Below are 20,397 nucleotides of genomic sequence, written 5' to 3' on the forward strand. Positions count from 1 at the left end.
GCCCCCAGGTGCCTTGTCTGGTCTGGAATAAGCCCTGCTGAGCCGAGCCAGAACCTGCTGTGACATCTGTCCCTAAAGGTGCCACCCTTGCGTGTGGCAGGACGGGGTGATGCAGACCAGCCAGATGGCAGGAATGAGCACATTGTGACTGCTGTCCGAGGCCATGGCTGGGGGTGACAAAACGTACGTGGGAGAGAGCTGTGACGCAGGCTGCGTCCCATCTCAGCAGTGACGTGGCTCTTTCAGGGATATCTCTGAACAAGTCTCTTTGTCTCAGCTGACCTGAATATCCTTGTGTGCCCTGGTCCCAAGCTCTGTGCTCTTTTCTTCCTCTGCCCTCCCACAGCCAGGACAGGGCACGGGCCATCCCTGGGGCTGGCTCACCTGGATGGCAGTGGTGGCTCTGCTCTTTAAATGCCAAGAAAAGAGGAGGGATGGAAGGAAGATTTAAGCTGCTCCAGCATGTCCTTGAAACTTGCAACCATGCATCAGGGAGGGCTGGGCAGTTGCTTCTCTGGTGCCCCATCGGTGCTAGCAACAACCCACCCCTTGTTTAGGGTGGGAGGTCTGGCAGACCAGTCACTCACCTGGAAGTAGCCTTCCCGTGCCTCCAAGCGATGGAACTGTCTCCAACATATCCTGTGGCTCTGGGAGCCTGGTTGCATCACCAGGGCTTGCCTAAGGGGTTACGCTCTTCCAGCTCGGATTTGGCAGGTATGAGAGCTGGACACAGCCTCGGTCCCTGGCTTCCTAAACCATTTCCTTTTCCAGGACACTGTGGTGAGAAGGTCACTTGGCTGGACACCTGCCTTTGTCAGGGCCGCACCCAGCCCAATTGCTGCTGTGATCCTTGGCAGGAAGACATCCTGCTGGCAGGGAGTCCCCAGGAGAGCAGTCATAGTCACAGGCAGCTTGTCACAGGCAGGACCAAGCTCTAACAGGCAGGACAAGGCCTGTGCCTTCCAACATTAAATGGAAGGCACTAAATGAACCCAACCTGCAATCCCCTCTCCCACCCCTCAAAGTCACCTGAAAGGAGGAGCACAGCCCTCTCCTGTTCCCAGCACCAGGCCAGTGGCACTGGCTAGCTGCAACTCCTGGTAGCTGGATTATTGTTCTAGAGGAGTCAGCAGTGAAACCAGGCAGGGGACAGCCCAACCAGGGGAATCCCTCTGCCTCCCATAAAAAAGGCCCGAGGCAGCAGAAGAAAGAGGCCAGCCAAGCTTGTTTGATAGCTTTATTGCTTCTGTGATATGACTGAATTGACGTGACATAAGCCGGCTTGGAGGAGCCTGCAAGACTCTTACCCTCCCTGCCTAGAGGGAAAATTAAAAAAAAATGCAGAAACTAAAACTAATTTTAAAAACTCATTGAGTTCTTGCATCTTGGCTTGGTACAGTACCGGCGAATGCACTGGCCTTTTCAAGATCCTGTGCAGGCTGTGCAAGGAGCCAGAGCCCAGAGGGGCTGGGCTGTGGCCCCAGAGGGGCTCCTGCACTGAAGGACACGTCTCTAATACTGCGAGTGACACACGCTCAGACCGAGAGCACACGCCACACTGGTGCCCACGGAGCTCGGCGTGGTGGCTGCTGCCCTGCCAAACACTCTGGAAGCTCTTGCCCGTGTCCAGTTCTGCCCACACCCAGCCCAACTGCATCCATTTGACACAGACAGCCCTGTCCTGACACCTTCCCCTGCTCCCAGCAGTGCTCGCACTGAGGGGTAGCACAGCATGGCCAGGCAGGGCCTCTCCACTTCTCCCTCCAAGCAAGGAGACACTGGAAGCCCAGAGATGCTGGGATGAGGAATGCTGGGCTGGATCCCACTGCTGCCTCATGTACCTGGCCATGGTGCTTACCTTTGGCACGTGTGAGCTCGAGGCCACAGCACAACCAGGCCTAACAGGGTGAGCTGGTGGTGGGGGCCCAATGCCAGCGTGGTGGGCACTGACACAAATGCACAAGCAGCTCATGGCGTGGTCAGCACAGCAGCAGCAGCTCTCTGGCACCTCCTGTCCTCCAGAGCAGCCCATGCAGGCTGCCCTGCAGCTCCCCAGCCTGCTCTCTGCACTAGCTGGAGCAAAACCCACTGTGGTCACTGGCCCCTGATCTCCCTGTGTTTCCCTGGGCTGTCTCCAGGCAGGTTCCCTGCCACCCGAGTGGCCTTTCTGCACCAAAGCGCATCAGAGGCACCAGGCAACCCCGCTCTATATTTAGGCTGTGGAGAATTCCCCTGGGCTCTCCCTTCCGATCTGACAAGGTGAGTCACTGCGAGGGAGAGGCCAAGACTCACATCCGTCCCACTGACCCTGCTCTGACCCGCGTGCACTGCTCCGAGCTGCAGTCGTTTCACGGCGGGAGGTGGCTGCAGGTGCACGGGGGGAGGCAGCCAAAAGAACGACACCCAGGAGCAAAACCCAGTGCTGTGCACTGCTCCTGGAGCTGGAGCCCCATCACCTTGTCATGGGCTGCTCTGTGGTGTCAGTGAGCTGGAGGAGAGTCTTGGTCCCCAAATGCTCTTTCCTTCTACATGCAGGTGGTCCTGACCCACTGCAGTAACTCTGGGCCATGCACTCATCTCTTCAACTTGGACTCTTCTGCCTGGAGACCCCTGTCAAGGTGGAAGGAAGGGCTTGGAGACACCTCTCCGGTCTGTAGGGGAAACTTCTCATCAGGACCTGTTCATGGCTGTGGTAGAGAGCTCGGATGACAGGCTGAGCAGTGGCCATGCTGTGTCCTTGGACCTGGAGCCAATGAGTTGGAAGATAAAAATGTCCTGGAGCTTTGTAGTGTTCAATAAATCAATTAAACAATCCTCTGTGGGGGTCCCAGCAGAGACACCAAAGGCTCTTCCCTCCTCCCTCGGGATGCAGCTGCCCACTCTGCCATCTCAGCTCACTGCAGCCCATGGATACAGCCCTAGGGCTCTCATGGCAGCTGGTTAAAGCAGCAAGAGAGAGAGTGGATGTCAACCCTTCCCAGCCACAACCTCAGCCAGACCAGACTAAGCATTCCCACTGCCAGCATGGCTGGGACTCAGCAGAAGATGGTCCCAGTTCCAGGCTGACACCCAGGAACTGCAAAGGGAGAGTTACCTGGTGAGAGCCATGGAAATTCAGTCCCATGGAGTCCTCAAGAAGGAAAACAAAATAGGAGATACTTAAAAGGAGTATCTGCCACAGCATATGCTCAAAACCAGGCTGCAAACCTCTCAGAGCACTCTGAAAGGAGGCATGTCCCTGGGGGAACAGGGACTGCCTGGCTGGGAGGCCAGAGCGGTGGGGATGGGACATGGGAAGGGTAAAGGGAAGGAGAGCCTCCCAGCATGCCTTCTGCAGCCCAAAAGCAGCACGATCTTTGAGCTGCTAGATGACAAGGGAAACAGCAGCCACTACAAGAAGCTGGGCAGGACTTGCCCCTGAGCAAGCTCCTTGGCTACCCTGCCTGCTCCTGAGGGAGGCATCCCACATCAGTCTGTAAGCAGCAGTCAGTGCCATGTCCTGGGAGCTGCCTCTGCCTGCAGCCTGGTCTCAAACCATTCTGTACAATTTGCTGGTCTGCCCCACGCCTGGGTCACTGCCTGCCCCTCCTGCACACCCCCTTGAAGGTCTCAGGTCCAAAGCCACAGTCCCTGCAAGTCAGCAAGTGCAGAGCTGCTCTAGAGGAGCCATGTGAGCCCTGTTCTGAGCATTCCTTGCCCATGCCAGGTCATGCTCCCTTCAGTCCAGAGCAATCCCTGGGCTGTGTCAGACACAGTGCCAGGACCCTGAGCCCAGCCCACACCCCTCTGGGGTCCTCCTCCACTGACCCCAGCCCCGGCTGGCTGTGTACCAGTGCCTTGACACCAGTGCCTGTGGGTGCACTCCAGCCTGCTCCAGGCTAGGAGAGCACAGGAGCCACTTTCCACATGTAGCTGCTCATTCCCTTGGCAACCTCCCTCCTGCCCACGCTCTTCAGGTGGATGAGACCACCCTGCTGCCCTTGCACTTGGCCACATTGATCAGTTTATTCCAGCTCCTCTGAAATACGTATACAAATCAAATGTGCAAATAGTGCATCTTGGGACCAAGTGGGCAAAGGAAGGACGTGCTCCTGAGAGCAGGAGGAGCAGCAGTGCTAGAGCAGCATGGGAGGAGCTTGGAAATGGAGTGAGCAGGGGCCAAGCAGAGGGTGAGAGTTCCCATCAGGTTCCATCATCATTGAGGTCACACGTCGCTTAAATAGGGAACATGATTGAGTCTGGAACGTAAAACATCTTCAGCAGTCTGCTCTCAAACTGTAAAGCTTGAGATCTCTGCTCAAGATCTGACCTCCTTGCAAAGAATAAATTACTCCCCTCCCACACAAAACCAAAGCGAGATGCTGTCCAGAAACAGTGACACAAGTCTGCACGGACTCTTCAGGGGCCCTGCACAGCAGGCACAAACCAAGAGGCCTGAAAGCCTTGAGCACAATGGGGCAAGCCCCTCTGCATCGTGACAGGCAGGAAGGTGGGGAGGGTCTGCTGTAGGTGGAGAAAGCCACCAGCTCCCACCTCGGGGTCAGGGCAGAGGCAGAGCAAATGGCTATGGAAAACACAGCCAAGTCAGTGGCTGCTGTTGCTGCCTCTGTGGAGGATGTGAGGAAAAATGCAGAAAAACAAACCCATGTTCATCTCCATCCAGAAGCTCCAAGTGGAGAATGAGAGGAAGCCATTATTCTCCCTTCAAATCGTAGCAGCACCAATGACATTGAAGTTTTGGATGGATTTGTTTTCCTGGGGAAAGGTCAGAGGCTGGTGACAATGCAGATGGAGCATGAAGAGGCCAGGTTTTTCGCAGGGCTGTGCGCAAGCAGGCTTTGCCTTGTACCTTGGTATTTCTAGTATGGTTCCAGCAGTCTTTTAAAAAATAATACTTTGTACATTCAGGCTTTGCTGCCTTGGGGCAGCATCACCTCCCATTTGGCACTAATCATTTTATTCACAAACCTTTCTTCTCTCTCCTGAGTCTTTCCTGTCTAATTCAGGATACAGAAGATCTGTCTGCAATGCAGAGTTCAAGAACTGTCCACTCAGCCCCTTGCCCACCTCCTGCCAGCTCTAGGCCTGGAGGTGGGAGATGTAACCCTCGTGCAGACTGGCAATGCAAGAGGGTCTTCCCAGAGCACCTGGGCATCTCTGGGTGTCTTCAGTGAGGTGGGATTCTTGCAGGGGGCTGCCAGTGCCTGCTCCCAGAGCTGTAGTGTGTCTTCGTCTCCTCCCTTGGACGTAGTGGCTGCAGCCACTCAAATCCCACTGGTTAGGTCAGTGATGACTCGGGCTTTCACCAGCTTTCTCAGAAATTCCTTCTCTCGCTGGATGTTGTGCGTCCAGGACTGGAAGAAAATGAGAGATTGGTCAGCTACTACCCTGGCCAAGCATGTTCCTGTCCCTCATGCTTGGGAGACTGTCAGTGACACAGATCCTGCTGTAGATCAGAGCAGCCCTTGCACACCAAGGACCTTCTTTTATGTAAAGCTGACACAGCAGGGTCAGACCCGTGTACCTGAGGTAGAATGTTTCCCCGTGGGCTGGGGGAAGTTTTTTGGCATGGAGTGATCTGGGCAATCCTGGTTCCTTGGGCAGATGTGCCCTCCCAAACTACTGCACACAGGAGTCCAACAGCACAGCACTGGTGATGGTCTATGCCAGGGAACAGAGCTGGCAGAGGACACAATGGCAGGACATGTACCCACCCCACACAGCACCCTGCCAGGCCATGGCAGTGCATGGGGGTACATGCAGCTGAAACACCCCAAGACCATCCCCATCAAAGCTGACTCTTCCTTCTGCTAGCTCTATCAAGGGGAAATTGCATGTTAAAGGTTACACTAATACAATGTGAGGGTGAAAGGGCCACATCTCACAGCAGGCACTTCAGAGCAGCGATTGCTATAGCTGGTGTCAGCCCACCCAGATGTGTTCCTTGCAGCAGGCTTGAGCTGGGATCACAGCATCTGCCATCACTCGCCTGTGCTGGGACTATTGAAGCACTTAATGAAAGCAGGAAGTGGTTTGCCACACCCTGGAGCCCAAGGCAGAACAGGGAAAAGCAACTTTCCCCAAAATCTCCCAACAGGACAAGAATCACAGTACACGATTTTGGCACTGTGCTCTGGTCAGCAGGTAATCTGAGCTCTAAACACAATGTGGACCATGACAAAATCACTCTACAGGAGTCTTCCTGAAATGGCCTCAAACCAACAAGGCATCAGCCCCATGAGCACACTGAGGGAACTTTGTCACAGGTATTGAAATCCAGTTTACCCACTGTCAAACCATGGGCACCTTGCCTGCAAGGCACTGGTTGTATACATCCTGCACAGTGTGCATCTGGCTTTCCTGTCATCCTGCTTATCCTCTCTGGGACAAGCAGCTCTCAGCCATGACTGCTGTGTGGCACTGACAGCCCAGGAATGACATGCACACAGCGGGCTGTCAAGAGGTTCAAGGCACTGAAGGTCCCTCTCTAGATCTCCAGAACATTTTGGAAATACCTTTCTTGCTACTACTGTGCATTTACAAGCCACTTCCATCCCCTCAGTGCACAGGAATGACAACAGTTAAAACTGCTAAAGAAACTTCAGGCAGGTATTGCCTTGTAACCTGTGTTCCAAAGAAGTATTTAACTTCCTCTGTTTCCAGTGACACTGTTACCTGAACACTGGAAAGGCTACACCACTACTGGGAACAGGACCACACATGGAAAACTGTGTTGGTGCTCTTTGGGACCTTGGGAATGCATAAGGCCCAATCTCTAAACTGAAAAGATGCTGCCCTCAAACAACTCAGTGCTTGGCTTCAGCTAACATAAAAACAGAAGCTGACAAGTGGCACTGGGAATAAGGGTTACAAAGGCTTGTAAAAGGAAAAAAGCTCCGGAAAGCAGCAGTGGGAACGATGGTGGCACAGAGAGGGCTGGGAGAGCAGGGCTGAGCATGCATTGGAGCCAGAGAGCCAGGATCCCCCAAAGTGCTGGAAACAGCTCCACGTGTGGCATGTCAGCTGGGGGCCCTGGGCTTGGCCCCTGCCATGCAGCAGTGTCACTTCTGCCAACACAGCCCCTTGCTAGGAAGGCTCAGCCCGGCAGAGGCACTGAGTGTGTGGGTGAGCACTGCCTGCAGGCACAGAGGCCACCCTGGGACACCAAGTCTCAGTGCATTCACCCGCATCTGGCTGGGCTTGTTGTTGAAACCTGCCTGGAGCACCAGGAGCCTGATACTTCATAGCACAATCTGAGCCCTCCTCCACACCTTTCAGCCTCATCACACTGTATGAGAAGCCAACTGGTTTCGGCCAGGACAACCGTTCGTGTTTGTGTTTTTTGTACAGATGAACTGGGGAGGCAGCCACTTGTAGGCAAACTCAAACCACCTAAAATGCCACCTCAGGCCATGTGCAAGCACCTTATCTGATGGCAGGAGGAAATCTGCTTTGTGAAAAGTACAAGTGGAGCAGGAATTTAAGTTCAGGAGGTAGATAACAAAACTTTGGGTGATACAATTGCAGTCTCTCACATTACAGCTAGGTCTGGCTCCAGCACTCACTGCAAAGCTGCTAGCAAGACCTATCAACCTGTGGTTGTTCAGCACCCAGGCTGCTTTATACCCCAGGCACTGCCACTAACTGCTTTTCACAAGCAGACAGTCACACAAAAGGCAATTCAGCCTCCCACCTGATCCATGGATCTTAGTGATGGCCACATCAGTACTCTCCAATGTTTTGTGGTTAATGTAAGCCCACAGAGGAAGAGGTTCCCTGGTGAGAACACACTTTCATCCCTCCCAAAGAGCACTATCAGGGCACTCAGTGCAGTGCTGCTCCCCCATCGCCCGACAGCAGCACGGGCAGGAGGGATGAGGCATGTCTTCAACACCAGCTCCGGTTACTGATTACAGGAGAGGGACTCACTCATCCCACTGACAGACCGAGCTGGTCAGACCAAGGAAGCTGCATTCCAGCACTAGCAGTGGAAGTGGGGACAAGAGCCAGAGCAGTTGTCTCAAAACTGACAGGAGAGCAGGCACCTCAGTCCCATTGCTCCGACAGGAAAAGGCAACAAAATACACCCGAAACACCAGAAGGTTTCAGGGTGTATACACCTCAAATAGCACACAGTTCCAGCAGAAAAATCCAGCTCCTTTCTTGTCAATCTGCACCTCAAAGACAGTGATGGAGCAGTTTGGAGCATTTACTGTCACCTCCACCTTCCTGTCCCTGCATATCACCACCACTGCTGCAAGCTGGCAGACTGGCTCTGCCCTCTCTCTCCTCTGCTGCTCGCATCCAATGCAGCTTCCACTTGTGGAATCAAACAGGCTGCTTGCCTGAGCCTATGGTTGGAGCAATGAACTTTGAAAGTTCCAACAGGAACATCCCAGGAGGCTCCAGACCCCTTCTTGTTCTCCAGGGATCAGGCTAGGATTTCCTGTGCTTTGGGGCTGTCTCTGGGTAGAGGACGTTTGCTTTTTCCAGTGGAGAGCAAAGCAGAGAGCACAGAGTTACTCTGACAGCACTGTTATGGCTGTTTATCCCAGGGAGGTGGCAGTGGCTCTGAGTGCTTGGTCACAGTTATTAGATGAGAATTTATCATCAGCTAAAGCCACCTTTCAGGGTTATGCAAATGCAGCAGCCCCAGACCACCTATCCTTTTTATCTTGACAATTCCACAAAGCAGCACAAAACATCATCTGTCGCTTCAAGAAAAGCCAAGTAGAATATTTTAAGCCTAAGCAAATATTTCAGAGACAAACCCAGGAGGAAGGTAAGTTCCCTGTCTGTAATCAATTACAGTCGAGGAATGCCTCAGCTTCAGACAACATTAGTCTTATCAAGCATACTGCAATTTAAATACAGGAACACTAAATTAAGGAGAGTGAGTCAATGAGGAATGCATTCAAGAAAAACAGCAAGTTGTACAGAAGGAGTTTTCTCAGTTCTGTTACATCCTCTGTATTTCTGCACGTCAGCAGCACTTCTCCACAAAAACCTGCAGAGAAACCAGAGCGGAGCAAGAAGTGCTACTTCACTGGCAACCGTGGGTTTCCAGTCTCCACCAGTGCTAATTTATCTTTGTCTTTAACCTTCACTGCCTTGTCTCTAGAGCTGCATAATTTTCATCATCAGACTGTCCCACTCTGCTTGAAACTGCTTGGGATTCACACATACTGAAACAAAAGGGATGGCTGGGCACCCTCATCTTCTTTTTTTTAGGGGATTTACTCACAGTTCCTTTATGCCCAGTCATTCTTATATCAACTTTAAATTTTAAACAGCTGTTTTTGCTCCTGCTTACTCTTAACACACACACGCACACAGAGAAACTGTATTTCTTTCCAGTCTTCATTTCACCAAGTTAAACAAGCAACGTCTTTCTTCTACCAAAACAAACTGTTCTTTAACACCATGAAAACTGGGAAATCTCACAAAATTATAGGAGTTCCCTCTGCCCCTATTTACTCCAGATTTACTTCTCGTGAGCTAGAAAAAAAGGCTCACCAGTGTCTCAGAGGCAATTCCCTTGCTTGACAAGAACTCCTTTCCTCTAGTCTTTCCAGAGCTCTATTTGTCTTTTTTCCCCCAGTAACACTCTGGCAGCCTGAATTATTCTGTGATTTATTTGTACCTATCTAAGCACTTTCCTCCTCTGCCATTGCCAAATAATGTTATCCCATATTAGAGTCAAAATGTCTGTTATTGCCCCAAATAGCATGACCTTCCATTCATACTCTTAGGTTTCATGTCATCCAATTCACTTATGTTCTCAAGGTGCTCATGGCCTTCCTGGATGGTATTTTGATCCTCCCTTGTATTGACCACACCTGGTTTTGTCTCATCACAAATTCCACTTGCACACCATTGCCTTCTGTGCCAAAAATCATTAAAGCAAACACTAAACATGACCTCCTGCAGAGGAACTCCCAGCTGTCCATTCAGTGCTGCTTTTTGTGTTCTCTCTTAGAGAGACTATTCATGTACAGGTGTTGCACCAAACACTGGCTTCTGAAGCTTAACTAATAATAATATCTCACAAGGCAGAGGATTGCACACTGAACTTCTGACAGGCTGGATTGCTACACTTCCTCTGTCCCAAGAATGATTTTCTTTTTAATCAAATAAAGATATTAAATTAGTTTTTGTAGCCTGCCTTTGGTAAATCCATGTTGTGTTTGCTTTCAGGATTTATTTATTCTCTCATTTAAACTCTGCTCTGAAGTTCTGAATAGTACCTCTGAGGTTGGTTTAAGAGTTCTGAATTTGACAGGATTATTTTCCTTGACTTGCTCCCATACCCACTCCCACCACCAAAAAAAAAAAAAAAAAAAAAAGGAAAAAATATGTATTATATCCACTACAATCTAATCCTGTGGAACTTGACAGATTTATTGTGGACCTTTTCCTCTGGACTTGCAGCTTAACTGGCTCAAAGTGGAAGAGAGATCTCTTGGGCTCTCACACCTACTGCATTAGTTTCAAGAGCTTTTGCCTTTCAGTGCAGACCCAGTAATTTTCATTTTCTGTGAACTTCTCACCATAAGTGACCCTTTACCTCACATTCATCATATCATTCTGATAGAGGTAACATATATATATTCATGTGGTTCCTACTTTAATCCTTCTGCTTCCTTCACCTCCCTGGATGTCAGTCCTGATAATTCTTTCCTTGCTTCCTTATTAATTGTTTATCAGTGACACTGTTCAGTATTTTCTAATTTTCCTTTGCAGCATCTAATTGAACTTGACTTTTGCCAGTTTCTACTTTATCTCTGTCCCTTCCAGCCATCAGGAGTGAAGTCTTTTGATGCTCTCCCTCACTCCTCTATTACTTCTCGCACCACTTTGAAGCAATTCTTTATGAAATTATACTTACAGCCTTTTTCTGCCAGTTTTCCCCTTGCTGCAAATAGGAATCACAGATAATTACTGTATTTCCACAAACAAGACTTCAAGTCTACAAAGAGTCCATGAAGTCTTCAGCAAATCTGCTTTTATTAGCCCATTCTCCAAGGCTAGGCCTAAATTCAGAGGTCAGAGTCTGCATGCATGACCCAATTCCACTGAGCACCCCGCCACCACTGCTGAGTCTATATACAGCCCTGCTTATCAAGCTCCCTGCTTTTAGGAGCAAAATCTGAGTTATAGCATCCCTTCTGCTGACTTTCCATTTAATTTAACCATGAAGGCACTTGATCAAAGCTATTTCCTAAAATGCCCCTCTGCAAGGTCTTCATACATGCTAAAAACAGCTGTGAAAGGCCCACAGCTCTTCTTGTGCTCTCCTAGCTGGTGAGAAGAGCTGTGCCAGCCACTGTGTCTGGGAATACCTGGCACAGGTATTCCTCTCCTTTTCACAATCCTTCCATACATCCATCACAGAGCCATTTCTGGGGGCACCCAGCACCCACAGAAATCTTTGTTCAATGCTGAGGTCAGCGGCTGGGCTCTAACCCACCTCTGTAGATATTTTACTGCCTTCTCTACAGAGATCTTGTCCAAACCCCAGTTCTGTTTTTGTCCACTCTACAGCTGTACCTTCCTTGCTGTTCTTAGTGCACAGTGACACCCTGAGTGTCACAGTACTTCTGTCCTGAACGATGCAATACCTGTGCTCTGGTCAGAGCTGCTATTCCAACACTCTTGTCCAGATTTCTGTTATACAGACACACAGTCCTTATGCACAGGAACAGCATGTGAGGCCTTTTCTCAGCCCCAACGCTGTCAAACAGGTGGCTTTTAAACAAAGACAAAAATGTATAAACTTCATCAGTCATCACTGCCGGCCCCAAGAAAAAGCACTGCCCTTTCAGAGGTGCCCCTGCCCCAGCCCCTAACCTCCCCCTCAAAAGCTGACCTCCATTTCAGTCTGCACCACTCCTTGTACTGCAATCACAATTCATCAGCCAGGCTCCAATAGCCATGTTTTCAGTCTATAAATCACCACGCCAGACATCTGCCCGGCTTTCAAAGGAGTTTTGTTCTTCTTGTTGGCTACCACAAACTTTAAGGTACTTGGAAGCCTGAAGCAGCCCTACCACCCCCTCCCAAGCAACTTGTGTTGATTTAAAATGCAAAAGGCGGCTTCACAGAGAGAGCCCAGATGATGATAAAGCACTATTGTTTGTGCCTTTGTGGTTCAAGACTCCAAACTCGATGTTTGCGGATTATTCTGAGAGGTAGCTGCTGTCAGGGAGAGACAGAGACAAAGCTGTGTGTCACTGCATGCTGCAGGCCACCTCCCCTGGCCCTTGTGACAGCCCTTACACAGGCTGAATGAGAAGTGTTACAAGATGGTGTCCTCAGCATCCCACAAAGACCTGCTGGGGAAGGGGCCAGTGATCAGAAAGAAGCCATCAAAGGCTGCCACACCACCTCCCCCTCAGGTCAGGACACGAGTCACTGAGGTGCTGGGCACAGCTGTATCAAAGGAGTTGACACCTCCAACAGCGATGCTGGTGCTTGACCTGCCTCTCCAGTAAAAAGGAGACCCGCCAGCAGCTCCACTGGGACACGCATACTGCAGACAGGCTCTGGATGAGCAAGGGTGGCTTTTAACCATGAATTGCCCTTTTTACCACTCATAAGTGCGTGAGGCAGTCTGCAGCCAGCTGCTGAGAAGACAGCCCAGGATGTTCCCTGTGTGGCTCCTGAGGTAACTCCTTGCTCACATTCTTGCCCCTGCAAGAAATGACTGGGGGATAGAAGCTCACCTCAGGATCATGAGGCTTGGGAAGACTGTGTGCTGGGGCAGAGCACATGGAGGAGGGATGCTGGGAGCCTGTCCTGTGCTTCGTTCCCATGATTTAGCACAGCCCCTTGCTCTTTCTGTTTCATAAGCTCCTTATGGATCTGTTTTTACTATTCTAAACAGTCACTTTCCCATCCTTAAATAATTTCTATTTCACTCTATTTTAAAATTATTCTTTTTCCTTGCCACCATTTCCACGTTTCCTTCACTATGTTCCCAGTGCGTCTGACACTTCTACATTAATAGAAGACAGTGACCTGTGATAAAAATACATTTTTATGGAGTGCTTGGACAGGAAGCATTACAGGACCTGAGCAAGACATAAAAATACAATAAAGTATATGAAAATCCAGCTCCGATAGATTAATTGCCATGAAAACAGAAACAAGTGAGCAGACACCTTGGCAAAGACTCAATTTTTTGTACAGCATTCGTGGAAGCAGGCGAGGGACAAATCTGTTGCAACGTTATTTGGAATAGGGAAAATAGTAACTGAACAGAGATGACACACTTGGACATTATGCATTTTGTAAGCTAAAACAAAGAGATGGGATAGGAGCTAAAAACTCACTCATATAAGAGTTTATACAGCAGCACTGGGTCTATTGGGCAGAGGAGTCCCAGTAAAAGATCAGAAGACAAAGTTTGTCTTGACACCACCCAAAAATCTCCTGCTGAAGTGCAGGCCAGCAGTCTGCACACCAGCCATGATGGGGAGCAGTTGAGAGAGCAGGGGAGAAGGTGCTGGACAGAAGAACTGGCCTTGAGGTAGAGTTTCAATTGCATTGATCTTCCAGCTCACACCTGAAACTGAAAGCACCACCCCAGTGTGCTTCCAGCTCTCCAGAGCACACTGAGGAACAGTCTCTTCCACCAGCTCTGACTGAACATACCCTGGCCAGAGTACACTGAGCTATCCAGGAGAGAGGGTAAAGAAGCTATACAGTACTAAACCGGAGAAATTAACTCTGACAAGCATTCCCAGATACAGGAAAATCCATACATGTTTGCAGCCATACTACTGAACAGAGTCCCAAGACCATACACTTCTTGACTGCTAATAATGATCAAACTCCAGTGCATCTCCCTCCTTGCAGAGCCTTTTCTTCTGGGGCAGGAGATGCCTGCTCAGCCCTAGGAGTTGGAGATCCTAGAAGACTCAGTGCAGGCAGCTGGCTTCTATGGTAGCAGTAGCAGCACAATCTTGGACCTTGAGAGCTTTTACTCCTGTGGGAAAAGCATAGGCTGAGATAAACTATTGACTGGGTATGCCTGTTTCTCCTTTTGGAAATTCAGCTGCCAGTGCCACAGAGCAACAGGAAAAATCAGATTCATTTCCACAGAGATTTTATCACCTCAGTCTTGGCATGGAGAGGTATCTCCACCCAGCTGTGAGCAAGTGAGTGCATTTTGCTGGCTTTTTTTATATAATCAGAATAAATTCCTTGGAGGTGACTCACAGAGTTTCAAGGGTGTCCAGAGAGATGTTAAGCAGCCTCAAGTGTAAATCAGTGACACACCTTGCTGAGAGGACTCCTGCTCACCAGCAGGCTCATTTCCCCTGCAGATACCAGGCAAGGGAAGGGGCTAGAAGGATATTTCCCAACATGCTCCCACAATCCACACACACATGCGTGGCATCTCCAGGCCCAGGACACTGCTGGTGTTTACATTTCCTCTGTAAAGACAGTGATGTTTTCAGGGTGGAGCTGGAGTGCTTCCCTGCAGCTGCTCTCTAAGCTTAAACACTGAAAATTTTCAGACATTCAGGCTGGAGGGGCTTGGCAGTCATTGAAGAGATTTGAACTTCAGAAATAGAGGTTCTGCCCCACCAAAGCCTGGTGAAACCCCCTGGCAGGGGTTCCTACCTGGGATGTTCATTGTGGTGGAACAGTTGTATCCCATTGCAATTATTTCAGTACTGTGATGATGCTATATTAAGCAAATTAAGCTATATAAATCTGTTCCATTCCCCTGCCCAGGAATGAACACTCCAGCCTCCATGGGTCTGCAGGACCCATGCAGAGGACAAAGATGATACTTGCATAACTTCAAGGTATAGCCTGCTTTAGTGGCTCCTTTAGAGGCTGAAATGTAGAGGAGGGCCAGGAAGAACCAGGCCTGGACACAATCCCAGAGGTCCAAAGTAACACTGAGAAAAATCCTGTGGATGCTCTTGGACCTTTGAGTGTCAGTGCAGATGGAACAGACAAATCCTTGATGGAGCTTGGCTCTGGGTCAGTTTTCTTTCCCTAATAACAAGGGCAAGGTTTGACACAAGGTGCCAATGCAGGCCAGCCTCCCAATTTGCAAGCTGCATGCAAGTCTTCCATCAAGCAGGTGCTTTCAGTCTAGAGTGAGGCAAATCTCTATTTCTGCATTCTTTGAAGGCAACTGCAGAAGACACATCACAGCTATTATGCCCTTCACCTTTCAACTTCACCCTCAGATGAGTAACAATTACCAGCTACCATTAATATTAAATAGGAGAGAAAGAAATGTGATCCACTCTTTGCTCTTCACATTCCACAATATCACAAACAATTTGTCATATTGGGAGGGGCAGAGGCAGGAAGAGCATTAATTATTGATACTTGGGAACAGATGGCTTTTCTTGTACCAGGGCAGTGAAATGTAAGAGGAGCCCATGGGTGAGGATGTGAGGATTAGATGGGCAGACATATATCAGGTAACCAGCCTTCAAGTGGAACAGGAACCTTCCTACTAGAACCAGCTCCACAGGGCTGCAGAGCTTTCAACACAGCCCCAGCTGCAGAAACAAATCCACTGACATCTGAATTACTGAGGCTTCACCAGAACCTTTCAACACTCCCTCACCTCTGTACAGAACATGCTGGACACGATGATTGATGGCTTCCAGAGAGCAGAGGCCTGGCAAATCAGGCACCAGCTGCTCTCTCTAGGAGACTTCACTGGTTTCATCCTCATCTAACTGTCCTGTGCCACGCAACATCTATTCCTGTGACCTCCCCCAGCCTTCCAGTGGCCTTGGATCACATTTAGGGTGCTGGCCTCCGAAATCAGAGATCCAAGTGATGTGGACCTGCAACTTCAACCAGAGACTCTGTTATCCAACTCTTTTTGCCAAATTTTCCTATTGATTTGTGTAAGGATGAAGAGCAAGAAGACTTCATTCTTGTCAGCTCCAGTGGTGTCCTTGAGGACAGAGACACATACTGGGCTGTAAAACAAGCCTGGCCAGGACACCTGCTGTGGGTGTCCCCATGGCTGAAACCTGACTGTGGGACTGACATCCTTATGAGACAGGAGGAGCAACTGGGCAGGAGTGATTCTCCACCAAAGGCAGCTGATTCACTGAAAACAGTGACACCAAAAGCTTTTCCTGAAACTCCCTTGAAGAGTCTCTGTACTCACTGCTGGATTCAGGCATCTGTAGCCATTTTCACTCTGGCCTAGCCATCTCTTTGCTGAAAGAGTAAGGGACCAGCTGTACTGCCTCAGACCTGGGCCTGGGGAGCCCAGGGTGCTGTCTCTGGAAATGGTTATAATCAGATGGTGATACCTCCTCTACTACTGCAAAAGTTATATTCCTTAGCTATTTTCCATTCAGGGATTTCATAAGCCAGACATCACCTCAATTCAATTCACTTCTTTGGACATACCCCTTAAATCCTCAAACAGGCAGGCACTCATTTTCCCAGCAAGGACTAATTAAATACATGGTTACTCCACTGAGCTAAGCAGATTCTCTTGCCACCTCCACAGACCCAGAAGGTACCTCAGGACCACAATGTCAAATCCCTTGGGTGTTGAGGACCTCCTCACAGCCTTTTCCTAAACTCTGTTCCCTTAGCCTCTGCTGAGAGCTTCATGCTTCAAAGTCTCATTACTCTGATAATTAGACACTCATTTCTCAAGCTGACTAATCACTGATTTATAATTCCTCTCAGTCTGCCTAGGGTCATGCAGCCTGCAGCCTGTGAGAGTACTAAGACACGTACAGTCTTGTGATTTGGAAAAACACAACTTCCCAGCTTCCCTCCTGGTCTGAATCAGTGGTAAAGTCCTTGAGGTGAACAAATGCCAGGTGCCAGGAGACAGCTACTGTCCATGAACAATACAACTTTTCACAGTGTGGAGTAGGATAGAGCAAGTTTCCCCACCCAGTGAAGAGGGAGAAGCAATCTTAGAAAGACCTGGGTCACATCTGTGCTGGGAAAAAAGGAGCTCTCCCATAAAAGCAGCAAACCTTCCCACTATAGAAGCTTTGACCAGTGTCCAAGTTTACTCTAGTTTGGTGCAGGAAATGGACAGAGAAATGGACGGACCAGATGGTATCTATACTGCTGCATTATACCAGTATGAGAGCTTTTGTTCCTCCAAAAATGCTGTTTGTCTCACTGTGATAGTAGCAGAAAACGTATTTAATGTGGATCTGTCTTTACAGAGCAGTGTCCACAGAGCCCAGTGGTGTTTGCACCAGCGAGGTGCTGCTGAACAGTCAGCTGAGAGCTCAGGTACACAGGCTGATCTCACCTCCCCATGCTTCCCAGAGCCTGAGGAGGTGATCAGCTCACAAAAGAAGCCTATGGATTAGACAGCAATCCAATGGATCAAAAAGCAGGAGAGGGCACATCTTTTCAACCCCAGAGCAGAACTGCTCCCTTTCACACTTCTTGAGTTAACATTTATGTGAATCCTTTCTCTGCCACTCAAAGAAGAAATTACATTATATACACATTCCAGAGAACCTTTCCCAGCAGTAATAACCATTTTTAACATACATTGAGCCTGGGAGAATGTCTAGAATTTTACAAGCAAGTGCATGAGTGGAGCTGTGTTTTGATCCACACAGGACAGCTGTGAGTTGACATCACGAACAGGCTCTGGAGTCGAGGTGGCCAGTGGGCTTGGGAGGAGGATGTGCTTGGCAGGAGCTCCCTACCTCTTTGATGGCAGACATCTTGATGTTCTCATAGTAGTGCAGGGGTGCATTGGGTGAACTCATGTCGTAGCCAAAGCCAGCTACCGCCACCTCATCACAGTTGTGCAGCGCCATGGTTATTGCTACGCTTCCCAAGGTGGGGATGTTCTGAGAGGAGAGAAAGCAGGAATGGAAGTCATTAGCAGGTTGCCATTTTTATAATCAAAAATTTCCTCTTATTGCCTCTGCTCATGGGGGCACTGCTGCTACTAAGCAGAAAATCAGGAATGTGGTATTTGGCTATATTCAACCTGCCAGCTTGCAGGGTTGATAGCCTCCCAGCTTGTAAATAAATTAATGCAAATGGTCAGATTCCCCTTCCACAGCTTTGCTGTCCTGAGAACAGGGCAGCAGACAAGCTGGAGGATGAATCACAGTGGATACATTAGCTTTCTGAAATTAAAACAGATGTAGACAGTGGATTCCAATGTTAATGCACATTACTGGCTTCCAGCTAGGCTAAGGTAAAATACTTATCCCAAACAGGTCACCATACAGGAGCAAAAGTAAGAAACAACACAAACACCTTATTTCACTAACAGCCAATGCAGTTTAAGGTTGTTAAACACCTCTGGGAGATGGGGAGGAGACCAGGCAGTGTGTTCCAAGATCTCTTTCTTTCTCAGGAACACCTTGACAGTGAAGGGGCACTCTAGTCTGTGCCATTCCCTCAGAACCACACACTGGGAAAACAAGGAGCAGTGGGAAGCCAGTCAGAGATGGGTGGTACCGTCCAGGGCACACCACAACTGTCCTTTCCCATCTCCTAAACTGCAATTTGCACTGATGTCCAGCCTTAGCCCTTCCCATTTCACTGGGCTCTGGCACTGTGACAGCAGTGCTGTACAGCTATAACTCCTCCTTGTGTTCTGCTGGGACAGCAAAGTTCCCAGTGTAAAATCCTAGCTCGCTGACTTTCCTAGCTCCCCTTTAGACAGATAAATCCAGAGACAACTTTGCCCCAGGGGCTAGGGAGAGGCTGAGAAATCCACCCACATCTTCATTTGTAGAGTATCCAACACCGGCTGTATAGGAAATATCACAAATTCAGAGGACATGCTCAGACAGTCACCAAGGGTGACAGCTCTTAGCTGAGATGTAGAAAGCAACTGCACTCTCATATTTTTCATTTACAATGGTTTACCCTGAATGCAAACTATTGCATGTTCAAAAAGGTTGGGAACAATGTTTTGAGTTTTTGCTTCTCATTCAAAGGAGCTGGTTTTTGTCAGCACATGACCTTGCTCACTTCTGATTGCCTGACCAGTCTGAAGGAAAATGTTTTCCAAGCAAAGAATGCTACCAATATCCCAGCTGAGATGTGCAGAGCTGGGAGCACAACTCATGTGCTATGTCGAACTCCCCTACAGTGCACTGAAATTATTCTAATATGAAAACAAACAGGCAAAAACTACTTATGGCTAAATCAATGAGACATTAAGTTCAAATATTTGCTGCACAACAGTAACAGAGAACACCTGAAATGACTAGATCTTCCTACATCCTCCTGTTCCAGTTCTAGATGTCGGAAAAAGCAGCAGAGCAATTTTGTTCTCACCGCTTAATTTCAATTGATACTCACAAAAACAATACTGGTTTATTCTATAACTGTCAATTCACTGGTAGCCAAAAAATATCAAGTAGGGGTTTCAAAAAAATGGAAAAAAGTTTATTAGGCAAGGATAAGAACATTGCCCCAAATTTCAAAATATCCAACAACATCCTGTCTTTCCAGACATGACAGTATTAATTCTGATTTCTCTGCTTTATGTTTTGCATAGAAGATGACATTTGTATGTCACTGGAATTGCATCAGCTGGTAAGCGGACGTGCCACAAAACCCTTTCCCTCGGCAGAGCTGTAGTTACAGCGTCCAAAACACAGTGAGTAAATGGTCACATCCTTGAGACTGTGTCGTCATTGGGAGCATGATGGTGTTAACACCACCCACACTTGCACTGGGCCCATTCCCACGGTACTGCTCAAGGGATACACGGGGTCTTTGCCTGGAGGGAATTTCACTGGCCAATTTAACATTTAAGAGCTAACTTTCTAATGTGAGTCTTGCAAACCACAGAGAATTAATCACATTACCCAACCTTACGGGAGGACTGCCAAACTTTCTTTCAGGCATACTCTGTTTGGAGAATAACAGTAGACAGAAATCGAAAGTGAACTTTCGTTTGGTCGCCAAATATCTGTCTGACTTTATTCTTTCTATAATATATCCAATTATATTTTTGGATAGATAGGAGGTAATTTTCTCATCTGCTTCTGTTTTTCGGTAGTTCCTGACATGCCAATATCTTAGTACCACCTGCTCTGCTCTCAAAAATTATTGAAATACCAGAGACTACCTACCTTCCTAACCTTTTGAACTGTAGTAGATATATCTGATTTGGCCTCTATAACTATCAGAAATTCACAGGATGTCCTTAGCAAAGTGTTTTGCATTACCCTAAAAATCACGTCTGGAAACTGTTGATCTGATGATAGTGTCTTAATTATGCTTTATCGATGTTAGCACCCTCCAACACCTCAGTAGCTGTAGCTTGATATGTAGCTTCCCTTGAAGGCAGAATTCTGCATCCTGCAGTGGTGAGATGCAGCCCCAATCTCACTGCTGCAGTCAGAATCCTGTGGGCTAGAGAAGTGCCTCTTGAAAATA

At 48.6% G+C, this 20,397-nt stretch overlaps 1 protein-coding gene across 13 annotated transcripts in view; it reads right to left on the minus strand.

Annotated features, from left to right (window-relative positions):
* Positions 1 to 1,223: 1,223 nt before the first annotated feature.
* ST3GAL3 (ST3 beta-galactoside alpha-2,3-sialyltransferase 3) overlaps positions 1,224 to 20,397 on the minus strand; it is a 180,324-nt gene continuing 161,150 nt past the window's right edge. For 11 of the 13 annotated variants that reach the window (XM_030278917.3, XM_072932793.1, XM_030278915.4 and 8 more), the window contains 2 exons: positions 17,691 to 17,837; positions 1,224 to 5,354 (listed from right to left, as the gene is read on the minus strand). In XM_030278917.3, the coding sequence (XP_030134777.1) occupies positions 5,265 to 5,354; positions 17,691 to 17,837 (237 nt within the window). In that variant the 3' untranslated portion in view covers positions 1,224 to 5,264. Of the gene's footprint in view, positions 5,355 to 13,021; positions 13,991 to 17,690; positions 17,838 to 20,397 lie in introns of those variants that run through there. The other 2 variants (XM_072932796.1, XR_012057133.1) reach the window with 2 other exon arrangements.

Source organism: Taeniopygia guttata, chromosome 8, assembly GCF_048771995.1.
Source record: "Taeniopygia guttata chromosome 8, bTaeGut7.mat, whole genome shotgun sequence".
Taxonomy (NCBI): Eukaryota; Metazoa; Chordata; class Aves; order Passeriformes; family Estrildidae; genus Taeniopygia; species Taeniopygia guttata.